Source organism: Podarcis bocagei (genome assembly GCF_964188305.1).
Source record: "Podarcis bocagei genome assembly, chromosome: 12".
Classification (NCBI taxonomy): Eukaryota; Metazoa; Chordata; class Lepidosauria; order Squamata; family Lacertidae; genus Podarcis; species Podarcis bocagei.
The window spans coordinates 62,092,314-62,116,448 of NC_138137.1; the positions used below are offsets into that span (position 1 = coordinate 62,092,314).

General features: G+C 56.3%; 1 protein-coding gene across 2 annotated transcripts; it reads right to left on the reverse strand.

The window, feature by feature from the left end:
• Nucleotides 1-13: 13 nt before the first annotated feature.
• Nucleotides 14-23,530, reverse strand: ASIC3 (acid sensing ion channel subunit 3). 2 transcript variants are annotated; one of them, XM_081164219.1, is made up of 11 exons: nt 22,945-23,530; nt 12,199-12,558; nt 8,732-8,882; nt 4,350-4,477; nt 3,955-4,105; nt 3,357-3,413; nt 3,101-3,254; nt 1,830-1,921; nt 1,660-1,739; nt 614-685; nt 14-111 (listed from the first exon to the last, which is right to left on the reverse strand). In XM_081164219.1, exons 1-11 carry the CDS (start codon nt 23,497-23,499, stop codon nt 52-54), a joined length of 1,860 nt encoding a protein of 619 aa, XP_081020345.1. In that variant the 5' UTR covers nt 23,500-23,530; the 3' UTR covers nt 14-51. The 2 variants fall into 2 exon arrangements, with proteins under 2 accessions (XP_081020345.1, XP_081020344.1); XM_081164218.1 differs by lacking the exon at nt 12,199-12,558 and having other exon boundaries at nt 22,945-23,515.
• Nucleotides 23,531-24,135: the final 605 nt, after the last annotated feature.

Sequence of the window (24,135 nt, forward strand, 5' to 3'; positions counted from 1 at the left end):
GGAAAACGGGGTGGGGGGGCGATTCAGAAGCGGGCCCCTGAAAGGGATCCTCTACCTGAGAGGGCGAGGAGGCAGCTGGGTGCCTGGGCTGCGGGGGAGGTCCGTGTGCTCCTGGCGCAGGTGAGATGCCAAATGGAAAGGGGGAGGGAGATGATGAGTCAAAGTGGGTCAGGATGGAGAGGCACAAAGAAAGGGGGGCAGGGAGAGGTGGGGGCAGAAAGAACAATGAAGAAACACTCGAGGCAAATGGTCCCAATGGGGGTGGGGGTAGAAGATGAAGCCGGTGGAGAGGGGAAGGGGTCCCTGGGCATGCGCAGAGAGCTTTTCCATCCCACTAACAAAACCCCAGCTCTCCACATTTGGGTGGGGGACCATGTACCGTACCAAAAAGGCCCATTCCCCACTGCCTGTACCCCTCCGCGTTTGGGAAAGGTGCAGATGGGGGGATATGATTTTATCCCTCAGGCCGCCCCCTCCCCAGCCACCACCTGCCCCCCTTTGGGCTCTCCAAGGGAGATGGGGGGAGGTGTTTAGGCAGCCTTGGTTCGCAAGGGCCTGAGCCCAGGGGACTTGGGGGGGGGGAAGCACGGGGGGGCGGTGTTTGCCACTTTACCAGGTTGTCGCTGTTGCTGCGATCCGCCTGCTTCCTCGCCTGGTAGTAGCTGAGAAGTTTGTCCCGCAACACCTGCCAGGCAGCAGAGGGGTGGGGGGAGAGAGGCAGAAAGTGGGGGTCCCTGGCTGGCTGGAGGGGGGGGGAGAACCTAAGGAGAGCCTGCTGGATCCGTCCAACTGCTCATCTGGTCCAGCCTCCTGTCCTCAATGGCCAACCTGGTGCCCATTACGGGGAGCCAGCAAGCAAGATTCCAACACAAGCTCAGCTCTCCCCACCTGGGCCTTGGAAGCGTCTCCTGCCTCCGACTGCGGAGAAGACAGCGCAGAGCCATCCTGCCCGGGGGCCACCAACAGCCCTCTCCCCCTCCATGCCTTTGTCTGATCCTCTTCTAAAGCCCTCCATGGCCTCCTGCGGAAGGGAGTTCCACAGTTTAACTTCCCTTTAAAGGAAAAGGGACCCCTGACCATTAGGTCTACTCATGGCCAACTCTGGGGTTGCAGCGCTCATCTTGCTGTACTGGCCGAGGGAGCCAGCATACAGCTTCCGGGTCATGTGGCCAGCAGGACGAAGCCGCTTCTGGTGAACCAGAGCAGCGCACAGAAACGCCGCTTACCTTCCCGCCAGAGCTGTACCTATTGATCTACTTGCACTTTGATGTGCTTTCAAACTGCTAGGTTGGCAGGAGCAGGGACTGAGCAATGGGAGCTCACCCCGTTGCAGGGATTTGAACCGCCAACCTTCTGATTGGCAAGTCCTAGGCTCTGTGGTTTAACCCACAGCGCCACCTGCGTCCCTTTAATCTGTCCTAAACCTTCTGACACTCAGCTGCATTCTAGTGAGAGAGAAAAACCTCTGTCCAGAATGCATAACTTTATAAACTTCTATCCAGTGTGGCCTTTTCTCCGACCTCAAAAGCCCCAAACTCTGCACAATTTAATCCGAATCCTCCTGAGCAGCTGCAGAGTGCCTTCCCACAGCAATGGCGCTCCTGCGCCCCCCCGGCCTCTCCATCCCAGCTTCTCCCTGCCCCCCCGCCCACCACTCACCTCATACAGGTAGTCGAAGATCTCCAGGATGGTGAGGAGGCTGGCACCAATGAAGAGGCCCATCTGGCCCCCAATGTCCCCTGGGGGGAGGCAAACAAAGAAAGGTCATTCTGCCTGGACCCCCCCCCCAATTCCTCCCCCCCCCGCCCTCCCTGGGGCCCCTCACTCACCCAGCAGCCCAGCCACTTCGTAGGCCTTCTTCTGCTCGATGGTCTCGTAGTTCAGTGCTTCGAAGAAGATGTCCAGCACCAGAAGATTCTCCCTGAGATCAGATGGGGGGTCAGAAGAGGCAGGCAGGGGGGAGCCCTGGGCTTGGCCAGCCTCCATGGAGGGCCCCCCTCCCCAGAAGCCCCTGGGAAGCGCTCAGGCAGGGCTGGGAGGGGACGCCATCGGGCTAGACTGCTCCTGCCCATGGGGTCCCCATTTGGGGGCCATTCATTGGGGGGCGGGTTGCATGGAACTGGAAATGTCCATGTTGCCCCAACTGTGGGAGAGCGTTTCAGCCTCGATGCCAGAGGAGGTTTTGGTGGATCTGAATTTACATTTATACCAAAAAAATAACAACCAGCTAAAGCAGCTCTTTGTTGGAGATGTCATAAGGACAAAGCCTCTATAGGCATAGGCTTTGGACAAATATATTGATATTTGGAATGAGTTGGTGTGGAATGGAGGGGGTTCTTAGCAACCATATATAGATTAGGATAAAAGGGACGCAGGTGGTGCTGTGGGTTAAACCACAGAGCCTAGGACTTGCCGATCAGAAGGTTGGCGGTTCAAATCCCCGTGATGGGGTGAGCTCCCGTTGCTCAGTCCCTGCTCCTGCCAACCTAGCAGTCTGAAAGCACGTCAAAGTGCAAGTAGATAAATAGGTACCACTCCGGTGGGAAGGTAAACGGCGTTTCCGTGCGCTGCTCTGGTTTGCCAGAAGCGGCTTAGTCATGCTGGCCACATGACCCGGAAGCTGTACGCTGGCTCCCTCGGCCAGTAAAGCAAGATGAGCGCCGCAACCCCAGAGTCGGCCACGACTGGACCTAACGGTCAGGGGTCCCTTTACCTTTACCTTTATAGATTAGGATAATATCACTTATGTTCCTTTTTAGCGAGGCCTTTGGTTGATCTCATCAACATCCCATACTCTTTTAAAATGTGGCTTTTGGGGGGGGTATTATTGGATTATTGCTTTTATTTTTATTTTATATACTGTGAGTTTTTTTATGTGAACCATCCTGAGACCCCCGGGTATAGGACGGTATATAAATCCTAATAATAATAATAATAATAATAATAATAATAATAATAATAATAATAAAATACCACATTTATAAATGAAAATCTTTCAACAAAGTTCCAAAATAAAGAAACAAGGGGGCTGGTGCAGCCGGGGGCCTCGTTCCGGAGGGGGCCAGCCGTAGAGGGGGCCCGGGGGGGGGCCTCTACTCACGCGATGTACTGCTCGCTGCGGTTGTACTTCTTGGCCAGGTACTTGGCGGAGGCCTTGCTGGGGATCTTGACCACGGAGAGCTCCTTGCCGTAGCGCACTGTCTCGCAGGGGGTCTGGCAGGAGCAGAACTCGTTGTCCTTCTCCACCAGGAAGTCTGGGGGGGCAGGGGGGCAGGTCAGGGCTGGCCAGAGAGGGACAGGAATCTCTCTCCAGCCCCCCGCCCAACCCAGGGGTCCGGAGGGGGGTCCATGCTTACCCAGGGCCGGGTCGGCACACTCCTTGTACTGCTCTGGGGTGCAGAGGTTGGCGTTACCTGGGCACAAGGAACAACGGTTGAGGCAACGGAGGCACGGTGGGCAGCAGAGCACCCACTTTCCTGCATCTCCCTGTGAGGGTGCTGGTCATTCGAGGTGCCCTGTAGGGTGGGCACCTGGCCCAATCAATGCCAAGGGCCTTTGGGAGTGTCCCCTTGACCCACTGCCACCCCCAAAGTGCATCGGGCATTGCCAGGGCCAATGGGGTGTGTGTCCCATTGCAGGGAATTTGACTCGATGATGTTTGGGGTCTCTTCCAGTTCTACCAGTTTACAATTCATTAGAGGTTTCTAAATTGAGGTCTGGGTTTCCTTAGCTGCGATTCCCGCATTGTAGGGGGTTGCCCTAGATGCCCTTTGGGGGTCCCTTCCAGCTCTCCAATTCTTGGAGATGCCAGAATGACCATGCAATGACATGTCAACCTGAGTATGTGGACCCCAGGAGCCTGCCTGGGGCCACAGCCTCCCACGTCTCCAGCAGCCCAGATTTGACGCCCGTCTCTCCCACCCCCTGCCCTGAGCCCATCCCCCTGCCCCCAACCTGGCATGTGCACCATGCGGCAATTGCAGTTCTCGGCCAGGTAGCGCGTCTCGCAGTCGATGCGGCAGGCGGCCATGCTGTAGTTGGCAAAGAAGGCCGACTCCACGGGGTTCGATTTGCAGTCACCCCACGGCGGGGGGAGGTAGAAGAGCTGCGGAGGAAGGGGGGAAAGGGGGGGTTGGCTGACCCCTCTCAGGACCTCTGGTGTCCGTCGTCACCCCAAGACCAAGCCCCCCCTCTCTGCCCCATAGATGGGCTGCCGGGCAGCGCTGGGCACATTCCTAGAGAAATCCCATAGGAGACAGCAGGAAAGGCTGAGGGCCAGGAAGCGGCCCTGGGAGGGGGCAGGGGGATGGCGCTGCCCAGAAAGCCCGGCCCGCAAGAGGGGCACATACCCTTTGCTGCTGGCACGAGACGAAGGTCTGGAAGCCGGGAGCCACGCCAAAGCCCAGCTGGTCGATGGAAGGGGGCTCGTTCTGGCTGTGGATCTGGACCTTCACCCCAGCTTCGTAGGAGGTCTCATCTGCAACACAAACACAAGCGCCTTGGGGAGAAGGAAAGGGCCGGATCCTGAGTGCGGGAGGGACTGGTGCTGCTGGACGGGCGAATGAGAGGGAGGGAAGCACATTGTCATGTGAATGTGTGATAGGAATTTTGAGCTCTTAGATATATGCTAAATGTTCCTAAGTGTACCAGCCAAACGTGTACATAGATCAGCACAGGAAGACCGACCTGGAACCATTTTTGATTCCCAAAGTGTCCCAAACTGAGCAAATGTTTTCTCTGCAAGGTCAAAGGAAAATGGAAAAGCCTCCCCATTGTCTTTTCCTTAACAAATCCTGTCTTAAGGGTATGTCTGTGTTTGAATAGGGTGAGCCTGTGACCTGGCTCAGGAAATAAGTATTTATCATTACTAAGTATTTCTCATTACAAGAGACTGGTCAGGCTCCCCAGGGTATCCAATCAAGTGACCATTAAACAGGTAACCTGTCAGACGAGAGAAACAAGTCACTCAGATTTCTGTTGTAGACCACCTTTTCTGTGATGTAGGTATGTTGTTTCTGGGGGTGGTCTTGATCTACAGGGTGGCAATTTCAAAAGTCCATATAAGGCCTTGTTCTAGGTTCCTCCTCCTCCATTGTTCTAGGTTCCTCCATATAAGGCCATTGTTCTAGGTTCCTCCTCCTCCATTGTTCTAGGTTCCTCCATATAAGGCCATTGTTCTAGGTTCCTCCTCCTCCCCTGTTGCAACAGATCAATAAAGATCAGGCTTACGAGCTGCTTTGCTTCTCAATATTCTCTGGTTGGCCTCTTTTATTTTCTCCTTCCAATAGGGAACCTACGTAAGGGCTCTATATGGGCTCTTGGATGCCCCATTAAGGGAAAAAGGGCAGATTTTTATTGTTTACAACATGAACCACCCTGAGATTTGCAGATGTGGGGAAGCAAATTTAATAGTTAACGTGCGGAACTCCCTTCCACAGGAGGCGCTGATGACTGACAACCTGGATTAAAAGAGGATTGGGGAAAGTCATGGAGGAGGAGAAGCCAATTGAGGGCAACTAGCCATCATGGCTATGATCTGCCTCCACGGTCAAAGGCAGCGGCACTTCTGAGTACCATCTACTGGAAGCCACCGGAGAAGAAAGGTCTCTTGGGCTCAGGTCCTGACTGGGCCATTGGCCGGATCCGGTAGGATCTCCTTCTTGTCTTCCGTCCCTGGGCTCTGTGCTACCCCTGCTCTGCTTTCTCTAAGACAACCCACCACCCGACCCTCTGCCTCTTGTCTCCCACCCTTTTCTCCACCCGAATCTGCCCAGTCCCACTGAACTCTGCCCTAAGCAGGAAGTCAAAGAAGAACAGAATGGTAGTGCTGGGACCCCGAGGGTCATCCAGTCCAGCCCCCTGCAAGGCAGGAATTTCAGTTCAAGCATCCAGGATAGGTGGCCACCCAACCTCTGCTTAGAAACCTCCAAGGAAGGAGACCATCACCACCTCCTTCAGGAGACCACCCCGCTGTGGAACAGCTCTGCCTGTCAAAGTTTTTCTGTATGCTTAGTCAGAATTTCCTTTCTTGCAACTTGAAGCCAAGGGTTCGAGTCCTTCCCTCTGGAGCAGGAGAAAAAACTTCCTCCATCTTCCATGTTGCAGCCCTTGAGATGTTTGAAGACGGCTCTCATTTCTCCTCTTATGACAAGATACGGGCACAGCAAAGAGCCTGAGACAGTATCACTTTCAATGGGCCCGCTTCTCTCAATGGAAGGGCCGATTTATCAATGAACAATTCTTCATTCAGATAGGATTCTAAAACGTGAATCAAACAAATATTCTGAACAAAACAGGCTGGGGTTCACCTCTGGGAGACCCTCTCAAGTCTAGCAGGAAATTCCTGATGTTTGACAAGTATCTGTTGAATGGCCCAGCAGGGCATCTTCTGTGCATGAATGGGGAGCTCTGTGACAGTGGATTCCGGAGGCCAGGCATTCACCAGTTCAAAAGGATATCTCAGCCTGGTCCTTCTCCGGTATTGCCAGGCATCTGGATAGATAGACTTGTAGATATGATGGAGAAGCAGGAACGCTGAGCATGGCCCAGTTTACATAACCACCATTTATGTTTGTATATTTTGGGAGAGGACTCTCAATTCCAGGGTCATGGGTTTGAGCCCCACTGTTACGAAAATTACGGGGGGGGCACATCTTTAAAGTTGTTAAATGTTGCAAATATTATGCATAAATGTATCCTTTTGATTTGACAGCTCAGGGAAGTTACCTAGCTTTAAAAATCATATAAAACCAACTCCTTTGCCAGTTTCCTTCATTCCACCCGCCAATTTGCTTCATTGGCCAAGGACTTGGAAACCACTTGGTCCCCACCATAATCCCTCAAGCGGGAGGTCATGTACTCACAGGAAGGTACTCATAGGTGTCAATTACTGGGCAAAGGCACTCCTCTGGACTTGCCCAGGTGGCAGACTAGGCAAACCAAAGTTCTCTTGTCCCTTTGTAGCAGGTGCTTAGAATGTACTTCCCAATACATATCCTGTATCCTGTTGCCCCAACACATTCCTCCTATGTTCATCACGTATAACCCTCCCCTTTTCTGATGTAGCAATGATGTAGTGATGATGCTTAATGAACTGTATTCTGGGATATGGTGGGAAAGTTTTAAAAGTCTTTGTCACCCCATCCTCGGGGTTCAAAATTCCTCTTTGAACCTGTTGCATAATAAACTTTGGTCTACTGCTATTTGCTCCAGTTGGGGGCTGGACTCCTTCCTTTATTCTATAGGGACTCTGCCCAACGAGCTGGGGGACTGAGCAGCCTCACACCTAGATTTTTCCATAACACCCACATTGGGCGAAAGATTCCTGCATTCCAGGAGGTTGCACCAACTCTATGATTTGATGATCTTGGGTGGTCTTTCTCTTATAATTTCTGAATGCACAATGTTCAAGGCTCCACTCCTCCTTTTGCAACAGACCAATAAAGGCCAGCAGCTTGCCTTGCCTCCTTGGTGTCGCCTCCATTTGCATCCCTGACCGATAGCGGACCTCAAGGGGTCCCTTGGTGGGGAGCTGGGCTGTAAAAGCCGACCTCCAATTTATTCTTATACAGTAACAATAATAAAGGTGGAATGGGAGTTTAGGAGCAGAAAGAGGAAGAAGGAAAGGGGGGGGTCTCCTTCTAGGCAGCCTGGAAGCTTCAGGGGGCTGAGAGAGCCCCACACCCCTGAACCCCACAGAGGGGGCAGAGGAGAATTCAGACAGGCTTGGGATATTGCTGCTGCAGGATGAGCCCCTCTAGACAGGAAGGAGCAGATCCTGAGTAGCGCTCAGTGGCTCTGAGGTCCCCAGGAATTCCTCCTGTGGGAAGATCTGCAGTCAAAGTGACAATTAAGTTAGCTCTATAATCATAAGAAAGGGTTAAGACTCTTAGACTAAGGCCCGTGGGCTGGATCCGGCCCAATCGCCTTCTCAATCTGGCCCGCGGACGGTCTGCGTGTTTTTACATGAGTAGAATGTGTCCTTTCATTGAAAATGCATCTCTGGGTTATTTGTGAGGCATAGGAATTCGTTCATTTTCACCCCCAAAATATAGTCCAGCCCACCACATGGTCTGAGGGATGGTGGTCCGGCCTACGGCTGAAAAAGGTTGCTGACCCCTGCCTCTTAGACTTCCCGTATTCCTAGAAAAGACAGATCTGTGGTGTCATATCCCCTACATCCCGTGGCATTTTAATTTTTCCTCCTTCCTCCTTGCCTCAGTGTCTCCCTTCCTTCTGAAGCCAGCAACTGAGCAGAAATACATGCCTGGGCTTTGCTCAGACCTCAGATTCCGTTTTGGAAACAAATTTTGTCTTTTCTAACTTAAGACGTATTTTTACCTGCATACTGTTTTGATGCATTTGCTGCCTGCATTGAAATGTAAGTAAACCTTTTCATTTATCTTACAATTGTGTGTGCTTCACTCTTAGCAATGGGGACAAAGAGGGGAAAGTTCAGCAGACCACAAATAAACAGGGACAAAAAGGTGTATTTGACTAATTCCTAGCTTCCAGTAAGCTGCAAAGTGCCTAAGTGGTTTTACTCTGCTAAAAGGGCTTCACAGCCTGTTTATTCTCATATTTCTAATACATGTGCGGGACAGGAGATTTAAATTTTAATGGACAGATTTAATCTTCAATCCACTTCCATCGTCTCCTGGGATCAAACAGGGCTCATCCCCAAGAAGGACCCCCGTGCCCACCCCGTGCCCTCCTCCGACCCCTCACTCACCCGTTTCTCCCCAGACAGGCAGGTACTCATCCTGCTGGATGTTCAGCATCAGTTCCAGACCATTGCCCGTTCCGCCCTTGACCGTTGTGAGGAGTTCGTGGCCGGGGGCCCCCGAGTTGAAGGTGTAGCACTTTCCCAACCGGGTGAAGATCTGTGGGGGGGGGGGAGGAGAAGAAAGGGGTGGCGTGAGGAGGAAGGTGGAAGCTGCCTTGCACCAAAGCCAGACCATGGCTCCATCCACCTCAGTATTGTCTACACTGGCTGGCAGCAGTGGCTCAACAGAGTCCCAAGCAGGCGGTGCTCCCATCCCTGATTGAATCTTGAACCCAGGACCGTCTGCATGCAAAGCTAGTGCTCTGTGACTTTTTTTTTAAAAAGCCAAGTTTATAGTCCTCAAGGTTCTAGACAAAGGGATGTGCTAAACAGCATAGAAACTGCCTTGGATTATTGGTCCAGCCAGCACTGACTGGCAGCAGTGGCTCTCCAGGGTTTCAGCCTCAGGGGAACCTTCTTGCCCTACCTGGGAACTGAACCCGGGACCTGCCCCACTGAGCCTGGCTTCAGCTGAGCAGGAACCAAACCCACAGAGAGGAGCATTCCTATGGGGTCCAAAGAGAGACCCCTCCAGCTCCTCTATCGCCTGCTTTCTTGATCAGAGGGGCAGCCAGGAGGTCACCCACCAGGACCCCCAACCCCCTTCTGGTTGCCCTTTTGGGGCTTCTGGTATGGAAGGTGGGGGACCCTCCAAGAGTCTGAGAGGGAGCAGGGGCCCCCACCAACTCTTGTCCCCCCTGACCATTGGCCAGGCAGACTGCTCCCCCCCCACAACATCAGCGGGGGCACCTCTGGCTGCCTGGCCCTGGGGGGGGGAGTGGTCTGGGAAAAGTTTTTCTCCCCCTCTCCGAAACTGGTGGACATTCCATGGATTGGATTCTGTGGATTTATTTGGGCAATACTGAGTTAATCTGTGGAACTCCCTCCCCCAGGAGGCAGGGAAGGGGAAGGAAGTAACAGTCCTCCTCTCTTCTGCCTTGGTCAGATCACACCTGACAATCCTGTGTCCAATTCTGGGCTGGAAGGTGGACAAAGGAGGCCGACCAAGAGGATCAAGGGCCTGGAAGCTGTGGCAGGAATTTATGTGTAGGTTGGGGGGGGTGTTGCCCCTCCAGCAGATATCATGCACATGCAGCCCACTACCAAAATCAGCACCATCACTACTGTGACTTTTGTGACTTGTCCCCACAAAACACTTCATCACAGTTTCTTCCTATCTGTTCAAAGGGCCTTTGCTGCACAATACCAAATGTAAGAATTCACTGATCAATGTCTCTCTGTACTGGCTCACTGGGAAAACATCAGAAATTTCTATAGACAGGTGAGCTCAGCTCCTCAGCAGCCCCTCTGCCTGAGGGATAATCCCTGGCCTCCTGATACCTGAGTGCCAGACAGGTAGCCATTCCAGAAAGAACAAAGCCAGATGAATAGAAAAGGGTGGGGTGAACTTGGCTGGGAAACAGGGAAATATAAAGATCTCTTTTCTTACACTTGATGGGTGTTTGGTGGAGGGCAAGGAGAACCAGGGGGCAGGGTCCAGGATGCTCAGATTCCTGCCACCAGACCTCCCCTTTCATGATGTAACTGTGATGTATTAGTGATGTAGTTTGGGGGGGTGTAACATGGGGATTAGCAGCTAATAAAAGTTTGGGTTCTCTTTTGTCCGGGGGCTTCCATCTTGTTCCACCTGGTGGCAGGTGGGAGTCCTGTCGTGACAGTCTTCAATCAAGACCAAGCCTCCTGGCTGCTGTTTTGTTCTGGTATTCCTGGCTGGGGTCCTTGGTTTTTTGTTTTTTGGCCAAGGGAGCCCTCAGATTTCTCCGTTAACAAAGCCAAGCCTCATGAGGAACGGTTGAAGGAGCTGGGGATGTTGAAACTGGAAAAGATTAGGCTGAGAGGAAACATGAGGGCCATCTTCACATATGTCTGTCACATGGAAGAGGGAACAAACTTGCTTTTTCCTGTTCTGGAAGGCAGGACTCGAACCCATGGCTTCAAGTTACAAGGAAGGAGCTTCCGACTCAACATCAGGAAGAGCTTGGAATGGCCTCCCTTGAGAGGTTGTGACCTCTCCTTCCTTGGAGGTTTTCAAGCAGAGGCTGGAGGGCCACCTGTCAGGGATGCTTCAGCTGAGATTCCTGCCTTGCAGGGGTTGGAAAAGATGACCCCTAGGGGTCCCTTCCAACGTTACAATTCTACGATTCTATGGCCACCAACTTGGACAGCTTTAAGAGAGGATTGTGTAAATTCCTGTTCATTTTGAAGGCTCCTAGCCAGGGTGACTCTTCTCTGCTCTCAACTGTCAGAGGAAGTGATGCTTCTGAACCCCAGTTGCTGGAAACCCAGAGAGTGGCTCTTGAGTTCGAATCCTGCTTGCTGGTTTCCCTTTGGCCGCAGCGAGAACAGGAGGCTGAGCTGCACATGGAAGTCGAGAGGAAGCAGTGGGGAGGAAATCGATGACCCAGGAGGGGCTGGACGGCCCCAGAGTCTCCTTCCACCCCCAGCCCCCTGCCAAGGGGCTGGAACTGGGCCTTTGGGCCTTCCCAAATCTTGCACAGGGCCGTTTCTGTGGCATGAGAGCCTCCTCTCTGGCCCCCGCTGACCCAAAACGCACTGCCCCCCCCCGTCCTCCACGCCATTGTCCGTCTCGGGTTGCGCTGACGCTGCTCCAGCCTCTCGCAGGAGACGTTGGCCTGGTGAGCTCAGCGCAGAGTAACAGGAGTGGCCTTGGGGACCAGGCTGGGCTGGGGGGGCAGAAGGGGGGCAGAGGAGGAGAAGCAAGAGGAGGAAGAGATTCTCTGCTGGAGAGATTGCCAGGAGGAGGGAAAGATGATTGGGGGGGGTGAGAAGCGGGAGGGGGGATCTCAGGGGTATCTCTGGCCCCCCGCATCTGGGCAAGCCCCCACCCCCAATGCCCAGCCCTAGACGCAAACCTCTGGTGTGCATTAGAGACTGAGATATCCTGCCTGAGAGAAAAGGGGGTGATGCTCATCTTTTCACCCAGAGGTGGGGGGTCTCTGGCTAAGTGGCTTCATTAGCCGTCCCCCTCGGCCTCCCCAAGTGACCCCCCCTTACCCTCTGCTGACACCCCACAGAAATGGACCCCAAATATCGGCTGCCATCCAGACTGAGCCCCACTGGGCATTTCAATTCCTGTCTTTTGAGGCCTGCTCTCGTTCTTCTCCCAGCCTCTGACATAGCTCTAGAGCTGGAAGGGCCCAGAGGGTCATCTAGTCCAACCCCAAGTGAGGCAGCCGTCGCAGGTAAAGAATCTCTGACAGACGCAGAATTGCACAAGGGACTCCCAAAGGGCATCCAGCTGAACCCCAGTGTAGGAGGTATGAAGCTGGGGGGCTCTGAGGGTGCCAAATTTGGGGGTGGGGGTGTGGGGAGGCCCAGGAGAGGGGACTCACGGCGGTGAAGTTGTGGGGCCCGCACTCCCGGGTCCCGAAGTGGCAGTCCAGCAGCATCTCCTCCAGGCTGTGGGCCGTGCGCTCCACAAACTCCTTCATGTCGAAGCGGGGGGTGGGGTAGAAGCCGAGCCCCCCCTCGTCCGACCTCCCCAGGGCCCTCAGGTACTCGGGGAAGGCGGGGGCCTCCACGCCCAGCAGCTCCTGGCCCACCCAGTGCAGGTCGTTGCGGGTCAGGCGGGAGCGGCGGACGCGGTTGAAGTTGCAGAGGGTGACGGCCGGGAAGACCAGCAGGCGACCCGCCTCCTCGTCCAGCATGGTGACGTGGTGGTACTCCTTGTAGTACTGCACCCGCTCGCCCACCTGGTACAGGAAGATGCCCAGCGCCAGCAGGACGGCGCCTGCCCAGGCCGCCCGCCGGGGGGTGAAGGGGCCCGGCAGGAAGACGTGGGCCAGGCCGTGCAGGGTGCAGCTGCCCGCAAAGGCGGCAAAGTCGGAGGGCCTGGGGGCCGCCTCGTCCGTTCCGGGCGCCTGCATGGCCCTCAGCGGTCGGGAGCTGCTGCGGGGTTGTGTTTCAGGCCCCGGAGGGAAGCTCTGGGCAGCAGAGGAGGAGGCGGCAGCTGATCCTGGGCAGGTGATGGAGGAGGAGGCTGCTTGGCCCAGGGCCAGGGGGGCAGGCTGGCCGGGAGGGAGGGCCGGGAGCATCCTGGCCCTGGGAGGGCAGGCCGGGAGCCAGGGAGCTCCGGGAAGGAGGGGAGAGCCCTGGGTGCTGGGGGTGCTGTACTCAGGCCCCACGTGGAACTGTAGGATGCTAGAACTGGAAGGGACCCCCAAGGGTCATCTAGCCCAGCCCCCCGCAAGGCCAAAGGACCGCTGACAGATGGCCACCCAACCTCTGCGTAAAGACCTCCAGGGGAGGAGAGTCCATTGGTTCCTGACAGCGATTGGCTGGAGGCAAAGGTGTTGCAGGAATTTATGTATAGGTGGGGGGGGGTTGCCCCTCCAGCAGATATCAGGCACATGCAGCCCACTACCAGAATCAGCACCATCACTACTGTGACTTTTGTGACTTGTCCCCACAAAACACTTCATCACAGTTTCTTCCTATCTGTTCAAAGGGCCTCTGCTGCACGATACCAAATGTAAGAATTCACTGATAAATGCATCTGTGTACTGGCTCACTGGGAAAACCTCAGAAATCCCTATAGACATGTGAGCTCAGCTCCTCATCAGCCCCTCTGCCTGAGGGATAATTCCTGGCATCCTGATACCTGAGTGCCAGACAGGTAGCCATTCCAGAAATAACAAAGCCAGATGGAGACAAAAGGGTGGGGTGAACTTGGCTGGGAAACAGGGAAATGTAAAGATCTCTTTTCTTACACTTGATGGGTGTTTGGTGGAGGGCAGGGGGAACCATGGGGCAGGGTCCAGGATGCTCAGATTCCTGCCACCAGACCTCCCCTTTCATGATGTAATTGTGATGTATTAGTGATGTAGTTTGGGGGGTGTAACATGGGGATTAGCAGCTAATAAAAGTTTGGGTTCCCTTTTGTTCAGGGCTTCCATCTTGTTCCACCTGGTGGCAGGTGGGAGTCCTGTCGCAACTGTCTTCACTAAAGACCAAGCCTACTGGCTGCTGTTTTGCTCTGGTATTCCTGGCTGGGGTCCTTGCTTTTTGTCCAAGGGAGCCCAGAGCATGTGTGTGACATCATGCGCACATGTGAAGTCACATGCCACCGCAGTCGGAGGGCCCGACAGAGCTCTCCACCACAGTGGGAAGGCCCCATGGAGTCGCCCCTTCGGGCACCTGCAGTAAAAAAAATTGTGGGTGCCTCAACACCTCCAGAGATGGTGCCTCTGTGACAGGGTCTAGTGAGCAGGAAGAGGCTGGGGCAGAGAGGAGTGCAGACGCAGAGAGAGAAGCGGAGGCTGGAGAGGAAGGTGGCCAAGAGGCAGAAATGAGTCTGTTGGTGAAGAGGTGTGGCTGTCTCTCCCCCCCCCCCCCCCCGCGCAACAAGCTCTCCTCCCTGCTGGTCTCCCAGGACCAGGAGAGGGGTGAAGAGGGTGGAGCAGAGACAGACTGGGCATCAGAGTCTCCAGTTGCTTGGGAAGGACCACGGGGGGGGGGGGAGGAGACTCTGAGGGCTGTGGGAAGGAAGGCCTCCCAAGTGCCTCATTGGGGCGAGATCTACCGGGAAGAGTTCCTGGGATCACTAGGCCTGGGCTGCTTTGTCTCGGAATAAAGAGTTTCCAGAAACAGAAGTCCAGTGTCTGGATCAAGGGAAATAGGAGACCCACTCTCTTCTGCCTGGATCAGACCACACCTGACAACACTGTGTCCAGTTCTGGGCACCGCAATTTAAGAAGGGAGGTTGACACGCTGGAAGGTGTGAAGAGGAGGGAGACCAAGAGGGTCAAGGGTCTGGAAGTCAAGCCTGATGAGGAGCGGTTGAAGGAGCTGGGACTGTCTAGCCTGGAAAAGACGAGGCTGTGAGGAGGGATCAGAGCCACCTTCCAGTATCTACAGGGCTGCCACATGCTGGCTTTCTCCTGCTCTGGAGGGCAGGACTGAAACCAATGGATTCAAGTTGCAAGGAAGGAGATCCCGGCTAAACATTCAAAAAACCTTTCTGACAGCCAGAGCTGCTTGGCAGTGAAGCAAAAGGGGATGAACTCTCCTTCCTTGGAGGTTTTCAAGCAGAGGTTGGCTGGCCTCTGTCAGGGATGCTTTGGTTGACCGGATAAGCCTTTGGGTCCCTTCCAGCGCTCTGGTCCTACGAGATGACTTCCCTGACACCAAGTGATGAGTTCTTGCTCCCAATGGTTCCATTCTAGCTCTGACCATCAGAAAGTTCTTCCTGCTGTTGAGCCAGACTCTAACCTTTGTGGGATCTGAAAGACGAACATATTTCCTAATGGCATAAGCTCCAAAAGGCTATGGAACTCTCAGCACATTGCAAAATGAAGAACTGAGCATGTGCACTTAACTTATTGTCTTTCACTCACTTCCTGCCTTGGCCCAGCACGATTCAGCAAAGCACAACTTAGCGCTTCTGCGCATGCGCAACCGCTGAAACCCAGAAGTTACCTGTTCTGGTACTTCCGTGTTTCGGCGGTCCACAACCCGAAAAAACGCCACCTGAAGCGTCAGTAACCCGAGGTATGACTGTATATGTTTGCAATACTTCCCACCCCCTCATGACGAGGTATGACTGTATATGTTTGCAATACTTCCCACCCCCTCATGCAAATAAGTATGGGTTCAAAGCTGCAACCAATCTTAATCTGGTCTGTTATTTCATGTTTAGAACCCCAACGTTCCGTTAAAAAAGGGAAAAGTTGCTCCCACTTTCCAAAGGCGGCTCAGTCAAAGAAAATTTTAAGCCTACATTCAGCAATACATTTCACTGGGCATTTTGCCACATTCTTTCTCTCTCTCACACACACATACACAAAAGCACACATGTTGTTGACAGTAAAAATGATGCACACGAGAGGAAGTCTGAGAGCTAAGCAAAGGCTGAAGGGGTGGATTTTCAAGGTGCAAATGACTCGGATTCTCAAATATTTGGGCTGCAGTCCTAACCCCAACCCCACATACCTGGAAGTAAGCCTTGCTGAATTCAATGGGATTTACTTCTGAGTAGGCACAGGAGTGCACTGTCAATCACTGCGAAAATGGCATTTCAGAAATATGGCTAGTGGGCGGTTGGTGAGAAAGACAAGGGAAGGTTTATTGGGGGAGGGAGGGTTTAAACACAGTAAAAGCTCTGCAAATCCATGGCTGGATTGCAGAGTCAGAATCTGCACATAAGATGGGTGAGAGACGCCCCCGGCCTCCTCCTCCTCCTCTTCTAAAGGACAAGGCAGCAAAAAGGGACATCACCAGCCCACCTCTTCCCCCCTCCCCTTTGGGGCAAAGCTCGAGATCTGCTCCCCACCAGCACCAGTGCCAGGCAGGTGGGGCCCCCTGCTTCTCCCCAGTGCACAGGTGAGGGGGCAAGGCAAAGCCAGGGATGAAGCCCCATCTCTCCTGTCTTTTTCTCTCCCCCCCCGCCCCAGTTCAAGAGCCCTTCCGGACAGCAAAACATGCCCCCTGCCCCCAGTCTGCTGCCATGTTCTGCCCCCAAACACCCTCCGCAAAGCCCACAATGGCAGAAAGCAGGGTGGCCTCTGTGCGCTGCACCAACCCCAAACAGAAGGGGAGAGGGGGGCTGCGCAGACAGTGTGAGGGGAAGGGTCCCTTCCAACTCCTGGACCTGCTCTGCAGAACAAGAGGAAGCCATCGTGTCCTGGAGAAAGTCTGCTCTCCAGTCAGGTGGGTGCCCTGCACAGTTTGATGCCTAACTTTGCTTCCAGGTGGGCTGCAGACGGAGGTTTTATTCATTTCATTTTTTGAAAGCAAGCTCAGGCTCTGGGGCCTCGAGTCCTGGTGCCCTCGCTCCAGCTTTGGGGAGGAGGCAGGGAGAGGCCTCCCAAGGACCTAAGGAGAGCCTGGCGGATCAGGTCCAGAGCCACTCAGCAGTTAGAGCACAGCCATCACAGTTCATAGCCATCGGTGGCCTTCTCCTCCTCCATGAATTTGCCTAACCCCCTTTAAAAGCCATTCAGGTTGCTGGCCACATCTGCCTGCTGCGGGAAGGAGTTCCACAGTTTAACTTAGGAAGAAAGGCTTTCTTGTCTCTGTAACTGAGTTCTAGGAGGTGGGAACGAGGCCAGTTCTTGCTTAAAAACTTGCAAAAACAGCCAATAACGGTTAGAGTACCAGACTAGGACCTGGAAGAAACCAGGGTTCAAATGCCCACTAGACCACGAAGCGAGTGGCCATGAGGGCCATAGTTGAGTCAGGTGCTTCATGGAGAAGTACCGTATTTTTCACTCCATAAGACGCACTTTTTTCCTCCTAAAAAGTAAGGAGAAATGTCTGTGTGTCTTATGGATCGAATGTGTGGTCCCTGGAGCCGAATTGCCCAGGGGCAAAAAGCAGGTCATGCTCCCCCCCCCCCTTTTTGAAAGAGGGAAGTGGGTGTTGAAACAAAGCCGCTGATTGTTTGCCGATTGGGGAGGGAGATAAGGGACTCTAGAGCAGTGTTTCCCAACCTTTTTTGGGCAAAGGCACACTTGTTTGATGAAAAAAATCTCGAGGCACACCACCATTACAGCCCCGTGACGTCAGCGCGCAGCGTCACGCCGGGAGGGACGCACGAAAGTGTAAGTTTCAATTTTTTCCCCTCCCCCTTGCCGGGGAACCTCCAAGCTTTGGGGGTGGGGGGGGAGGAGGCAGCAAAGCGAGGCAGGAAGGAGAGCGCGGCTTGGCTGGGTGAGCTTTGGCAGGGGCAGGGAATGAGAGCCGCGAGGCGGGCGCTGCGGACGGAGGCGCTGCCCGCCGAGCTCGCAGGCAGCCAGGCAGGCAGATGGCGAGAGCCCCGCGCTGGGCGGCCTCTCCTCACCGCCGCCGCCCCGCCTCGCACCACCCGACTCGCCCGCCTCCCTCCAGGCAACATCTCGCGGCACACCAGGCAACATCTCGCGGCACACTAGTGTGCCGCGGAACAGTGGTTGGGAAACACTGCTCTAGAGATAAAGGAGGCTGCCTGGGAGGGGGGAGGTAAAAGCTCATGGATCCTCACGATTTTTGCATTGGATCACCCCAAATTCACCATCAGATCACATAGCATGTCCATGGCTACAGCCGGCACAAAAAAAAATCACGCATCCACTGTTTCGTGGGGCTGCAATGGTGCAAAAACATGGTTACAAAGCACGGATCCACATGGATCCTCAGGATTTTTGCACTGGGTCACCCCAAATTCACCATCAGATCACATGTGTGTGGCCACAGCACGAACCACAAAAATCATACATCCACTATTTCGTTCAGAATATTTTTTTTCTTGTTTTCATCCTCTAAAAACTAGGTGCATCTTATAGTCAGGTGAGTCTTATGGAGCGAAAAATACGATACTTCTTTTTAGAATACAGAGAGTTTTATGATGGCAGCCCAGAAACAGGCTGTTGCCCAGCTGCCTCCCGGGGAGGGGCTACTCAGCGACTTTCCTACTCTGAAGTGGCAAAACTTGCAGGAATTATTCAAGGTAATTGAGTCTCAATCTGTCTGCAAGGAATCCAGGCAGGCAGAGCGGAGGAGGAGGAGGAGGAGGAGGGCAAAGCGAGGCTCTGGGATGAAGTGGCTTAATTGTGCAGGGAGCTCATTTGCTGGGTGGCAGATTTATCCCCCCCCCCCTTGAGTCTGGAAGGATCAATAGTGCAGAAACACAGAGCTAATTGCAGCCGGTGTGTTTTTTTAAAAAGCAAAGGGTCTTTGTGTGAGAGCGAATATTGGGGAAGGGATAGGAAGTGGCTCAGGGCGTCTGAAAACACGCCTGCAGAAATCGATAAATCGACGGCCTCTTCTGCCCAGAAAAGCAGAAATGGGTGAGGGGGCCAGATCAGACCAGGAACGGCCCCTGGTTTCTCAGAAGGAGAGATCCAGAAGGGCAGGTGCTTTCTTCCTTTTTTTGGCTAAGGGAAGAAACTGCCGTTTGTTCGTGTGTGTGTGTGTGTGTGTGTGTGTGAAACCACACTCCGGGCACCTTCCTTGGCAGGCTGCCCCCTCTCGTGAGATGCTTCCCCCACACTGGCTATCCAGCTGGAGCCTGCAGGACCCTTCCCCACAGGCGACCCTGGGGGGGGGGGAGGGAGCAGCTGCTGCCCTGGCAACAAGCTCAGTTGCCTTGAAGATGGGCCAAGTCACCATGGCAACGGATTGTCCCAGGAAGGAGTGGATGTTGTCAAGGCAACGGGTGCTTTGGAGGAAGCGCAAGGGGGGAGAGCTGTGGGCAAACTGCAGAGGGCCCCCTGGCTGTGGGGCAGGAGACTCTGGGGTCTCCTCCACTGAGCCGCACCTTGGGGGCAGCTTCTTTCAAGGCAAACTCAGGGCCCCCTGAGCCCCCCCAGCCCCCAAAGCGCACACTAAAGCAGTTCTCTCCCCCTGCTCATTGGCCTCCCCACTGAGGTAGACTGCCTCTCGCCATGGAGGGTCCATTTCCAGCTGTCGTGGCCAATGGCAATTAATAAACCTGTTGCCCCCAAAAGGGAGACTTTGCATGCTGCCCCCCTGCAAAGGAGTCCCTGGTTGCCCCCCTGGCAGAAGGGGCCACTGGACTGGGCCAGGTGGGGGGGGGGAAGGTTTTCTAAGAGGTGCGCAGAAGAGGGGAGGAATTTGGGGGTCCAAGACAGAAGCAGGGTCATTCCTCTGGGGCAGGGGGGTGTCCCAGTGGCAGGAAAAACACAAACATGGAACTGAAGAGTTGGAAGGGACCCCCAAGGGCCATCTAGTCTTCCCCTACCAGCTTCCAAGCCTCAGGTGTCGGGGGGGGGGAGGGGGCCTGGCAGAGGAGCAGCTGTCCTTTCCACCCATTCAACGCCCCCCACTTTCCAAGACGCCCCCAGCCTCCTTGGGGCAAGCGAAGCTGTGTGCAGGGCCAGCATTTCATAGTTTTTGGGAGTGCTGGTGAGAGATTTGCAGCAATACCCTGGGGTACGTTTAAGATGAACTGGAAAGCTGGAGTGTGAGGGGGGGGGTGTCTCTGTGAGGAGGAAGAGCTGCCCCCTCCCCAGCCCAACCCCTCCCCAATCCGACTGGCTTCACAGCGAAACCTTGTAACATAAGATTTTAGGCCTCCCTAGTGCAGCCTCCTGTTCTGACAGGGACCGGGCACAATGGGGAGCCCCCAGGCAGGATCCGACCACAGGAGCAGCCCTCCCCCCTTCTGTGGGATTGGGAGACATTGACTGTGGAGGCAGAGCAGAACCATCCTGTATGGAGCCCCCCCAGAGCCCCCTCCCCCCCGCAGGAACTGGCCCAGTCCTCTTAATGCCACCCTGACCACAAGTGAGAAGGGCATCAGCTTAATGGGCACCCAAGTTGAGACCCACAGGTGCCCTGGAAGCCGAAATGAGAGCAGCTGAGCCCCAGCCTCACAGAACCAGACCCAGCAGGAGCCTTGACCCAGACCCTCGTTTGAGGGTCCATAAGCCCCTAAAACGGTCAGGGAGCCCCAGGAAGGACAGAGTGGCAGCTGCTCCCCAGACCTTTTGAGTCCCAAGCAAACCCCACTGGGGTCCCACTCAGTGGTGCCAGCTCTAGGGAGCGCTGGGTGCCTGGGCACCCATAATTTTTGCAGGTGCTCTGACGGGGCTTCCAGTTTCTACCAGAAGTCACGTCAGAGGCCTGATGCGATGCCCAATGGCAACCTCGTCGGAGGCCCTGTGAAGTCACATGATGCTGCGGGTGCCATTGGGCTCCCATAATCTGGGGCCCAAGTTGGGGGTGCCCGTGGCCCCACTTCGCCCAGCCGTGCTCCTAGACTGAGAGATGATGGCACCAGGTTGGCTCTGCTCTGTGCCCAGCCTGGCACAGGAGGGGGGGTCCTGCAGCCCTGAGGTGGCCCCACTGAGGAATCTGCCTCCCCAGTCCCAGACAGGCAGACACCCCCCTGCACAATGCCTCTCTCCATAGGAGCTAAACCCTGGGGGCCAAGGTCCCTTCCGCCCCCCAAAAACTATTTGAGGGGACCAGCCCCCCAAAAGTTAATGAGCATTGCCATTCAAATGGTGTGCCTGCACTACGTCTTGTGGCCAATTATAAGGGGTGGGGCTTACCAGCCCCCCATATTTTATTCAAGCTGCCCCCCTGCCCCCCCCGTGGCCTTAGCAAGGCCCTGCCCATCCCCCTCACTCCTGCTCTCCCCATGGCTCTGCTGACTCCCCACTGCCGTGACCGCCTTCTGCTGTCCTCCCACCCGATCCCTTAGCTTCCTGGGCCTCTATGTGCCCCCCCGAGTTCTGCCCCCCACCTCTTTTGACCAACCAGCCTAGCATCCCTCACCTCCGTGTGGGTGGAAGGGGGGGGGAGGCAGAGGATCACTGTAGCCCCTGAAGTGAGGGACCCCCATCAGGTATCCATTGAGACAAAGCAGCCCCCACAACAGCCCCCCCCAGTGGAAACAGCTCTGCCCCTTATAGAGAAACCCCCATAGGAGCCAACTCCTGTGGAGGCCGGGGCCCCACAACACTGGTGTGCATTGCCATTCAAATGGGGTGTATCTGTGCCGTGCCTTGGAATCAATTATGTGGGGCAGAGCTTACCTGCCCCCCCAATATTTTATTCAAGACGTTACCCCGTTTTGCATATTCAGCATCTGGGGAGGGGGGGCCTGCTGGTTCATGAGATGGGGCTTTTGCTCATGGGGCAGGGTGGGGGCTGATCTTGCTCCACTTCAGGGACTGGGCCTCTGAGCCCCCCAGCCCTGGGGAATGGCTGGCTTCCTGTTTCTCCCCACCAGAAGACCCCCTTCCTCTCCTTGACAGCTGCTCCCTGCAGCACCCTAAGCAAGGCAGGCCTCTCTGCCCTCCTGTTCACCCCCCCAGCTCCCCCACAAGCAGACCTGCCTCCTCTTGCAGCTCTCCCAGGTGCCCCATTGCGCCAGGAGCAGAGGGGGGTGGCCCCCACTGCAGGGCTGCTGTGCTCCCTTTTCAGCTGGGGACCCCAAGGGACCTGCCTCCAGAGGTCTCAGGGGAGAGACAAGCCCAGCTCTCACTGTCTCCAAATAGCCTTGGTCCAGCTGAGTCAACCACGAGGCTCCCCCCGCGCCCCTTTCATTGCACATTGATGCCCACTGGTGCTCAGGATGGTACAGGGGCGGGTAGATGCCACCCCCAAGGCTGTTTGCACCCAGGGCTGGTTTGCTAGAAGCTCTCAGGCCAGGTCTGTCTCCAGCTAACCAAATCCTCCACCTCACCCGCAATGTTCAGGCTGCCTTGCTAAATGCAGGCTTCTTCCTGGGATGGGGCCACACCCCAGCAGAAATGGCCCCCTCCCCTCCCCCCAACACCCCACCTGGGGTCCTACCTGGGCCCAGAGGAGCGAAACCTCTGATGGCACAGGGCAGCCCCAGGCACAGGCAACGGGGGCCCAGGATGGAAGAGGGAGAGGAGGGTTTGGGGAATGCCGGCTGAGGTGGCGATTTGGCTCCCCAAATCCTGAGTTGTGCTGGAAGCCAGGAGTCCTGGGTTCAAATCCTCCCTGGGAAGGCATTTGCTGCTCTTTGCTGGACAAGCCCCCAGGGCTGAACCAAATTTAGCTGCCTGAGGCGAAGGGCAGGATGGCAGCCCCTACACTCCCCCCCCAGAGAGAATCCAATCCCAGCTGACTGCTGCCCTGACCTAATGATGAATTCAAGGTATGCATGCAGTTCCCCTGCCCAAAATTGAGAAGATCTATAACGGAGAACATCCATTTGGGCGTCCCAAATTTTGGGCACGCTGAGGTTCCCACATTATCAAAGATGTCCAAAGTCTGCCCCTTCCTGACCCCAAACCCTGGTCAGAGGAGAGCGTCCCCCACCCACAAAAGGTGACAGGTGTGTCTCGCTCCTCCAGCAGGTGGGACCCGCAGGAAGAATTGCCAGGAGGGCTGCTTGCCCCTACCTGTCCCGGGACCTTGCCTCCCTCTGCCCTACAGTAGGACCACTCTTCCCAGCAACCACCCATAAGGAGAGCCTCCAGCTGGATCCGGCCCCCGGGGGGCAGCCTAGCCCCGCACCCCGGCCCCTCAATGACCACGCAGCCGGCACCCTCCGCGGGAAACGCGCAAGCGGGACGGGAGCGCGGGCGCTGCGCGGTCCCCTCTCCTCTCCCTGCGGGCCCTCCCCGGCCCCCTTCCCCCGAGCCGGGTCCGCCCCTCACCACGGTGAAGTTGCTGGCGCTGCAGTTGGCGCCTCGGAAGGTGCACTGCCAGAGCATCTCGGCCAGGTCGTGCCCGGTGCGGTTGTAGAAGTCGGCCATGTCGAAGGGGCGCGCCTTGAAGCCCCTGAAGTTGGCCCTGTCCCGCAGGGCGGCCAGCAGCTCGGGGTCTCCCCGCGGGGCCACCTCGTGTCGCGCGTCCAGCAGGGCCAGCAGGGCGCCCACGTGGTAGAGGTCGTTGCGCGTGATCTTGGAGAAGCGGAACTCGTTGAGGTTGCAGAGGGTGACGGCGGGGAAGGTGAGGTTGGGCGCGGCCACCTCGTCCAGCTTGGTGACATGCGGGTAGCTGAGGAAGTAGGCGACGCGCTCGGCGCAGACCAGCGCCAGCAGCGCCAGGGAGCCCCCGAAGGCCAGCGCCCACAGCAGGCGGCGCAGGGAGCGCGAGCCGTGCGCCACCAGGTGGCTCAGCCCGTGCAGGGACGAGCCGCGCGCGAAGGCCCGCAGGCCGGGCAGGCGCTCCCCGCGGGCCATGCCAGCCCCGGGCACCTCCCGCATCATGGCATCTCCCGGAGGGGCGCAGCCGCCGCGCGCCGCGCAGCCCCACCTGCTGCCGCCGCCGCTCAGGCGCGCACCCCCCGCTGCCACGCGGCGCGCTCCCCGCTGGCCCGCCGCCCGTGGCCGGGGCGCCCTGCGCGGCGCTGCCGGGGGGCTCTCTCGGGCGCAGCGCCCATCCCCGGGAGGCGAGGCGAGGGGGCGGCAGCCTCGCCCTCCCCAGTCACCGCGGCGGGCCGGGGGTCCTGCGAGCGCAGCCTCGCCCTCCTGCCGGAGAAAGCCCCGCAAGGGCGCAGCGCGGGGGGCTCTGCGGTGGATGCGGCAGGCTCAGCTGCGCGCCTCGTCGGCTCACTGCCTGCCGCCGCCTCTGCCTCTTTCGCAGTCTGCGGCTCCTGCTGCTGCGGAAGCGGCTCCGCCAAGGACCACGCCGCGCAGGGAAGGGTCCTCGGCCAGCCCCCTCCCCGCCCCGCCCCCCCGGGCCCCGCAGCAGCAGCCGGGGACTCCAGAGCGCCCTCCTTCCCCTCCGAGACGGAGGCTCTGGCAGGGAGCAGGGGGACCCACTTGAGCTGGAGCGGTGGCTCAGAAGAGAGCCGTAGAGTTGGAAGGGACCCCCAAAGGTCATCTAGGCCAACCCCCCGCAAG

Bases quoted from the DNA above. Each gene is read 5' to 3' on its own strand.
- ASIC3 (XM_081164219.1), bottom strand. From the start codon at position 23,499: ATGATGCGGGAGGTGCCCGGGGCTGGCATGGCCCGCGGGGAGCGCCTG. The intron at 3,255-3,356 runs GTAAGCATGGAC...CTGCCCCCCCAG, and splicing joins GTGTGCCGACCCGGCCCTGG to ACTTCCTGGTGGAGAAGGAC. The intron at 112-613 runs GTAAAGTGGCAA...CACCTGCGCCAG, and splicing joins GCAGCAACAGCGACAACCTG to GAGCACACGGACCTCCCCCG.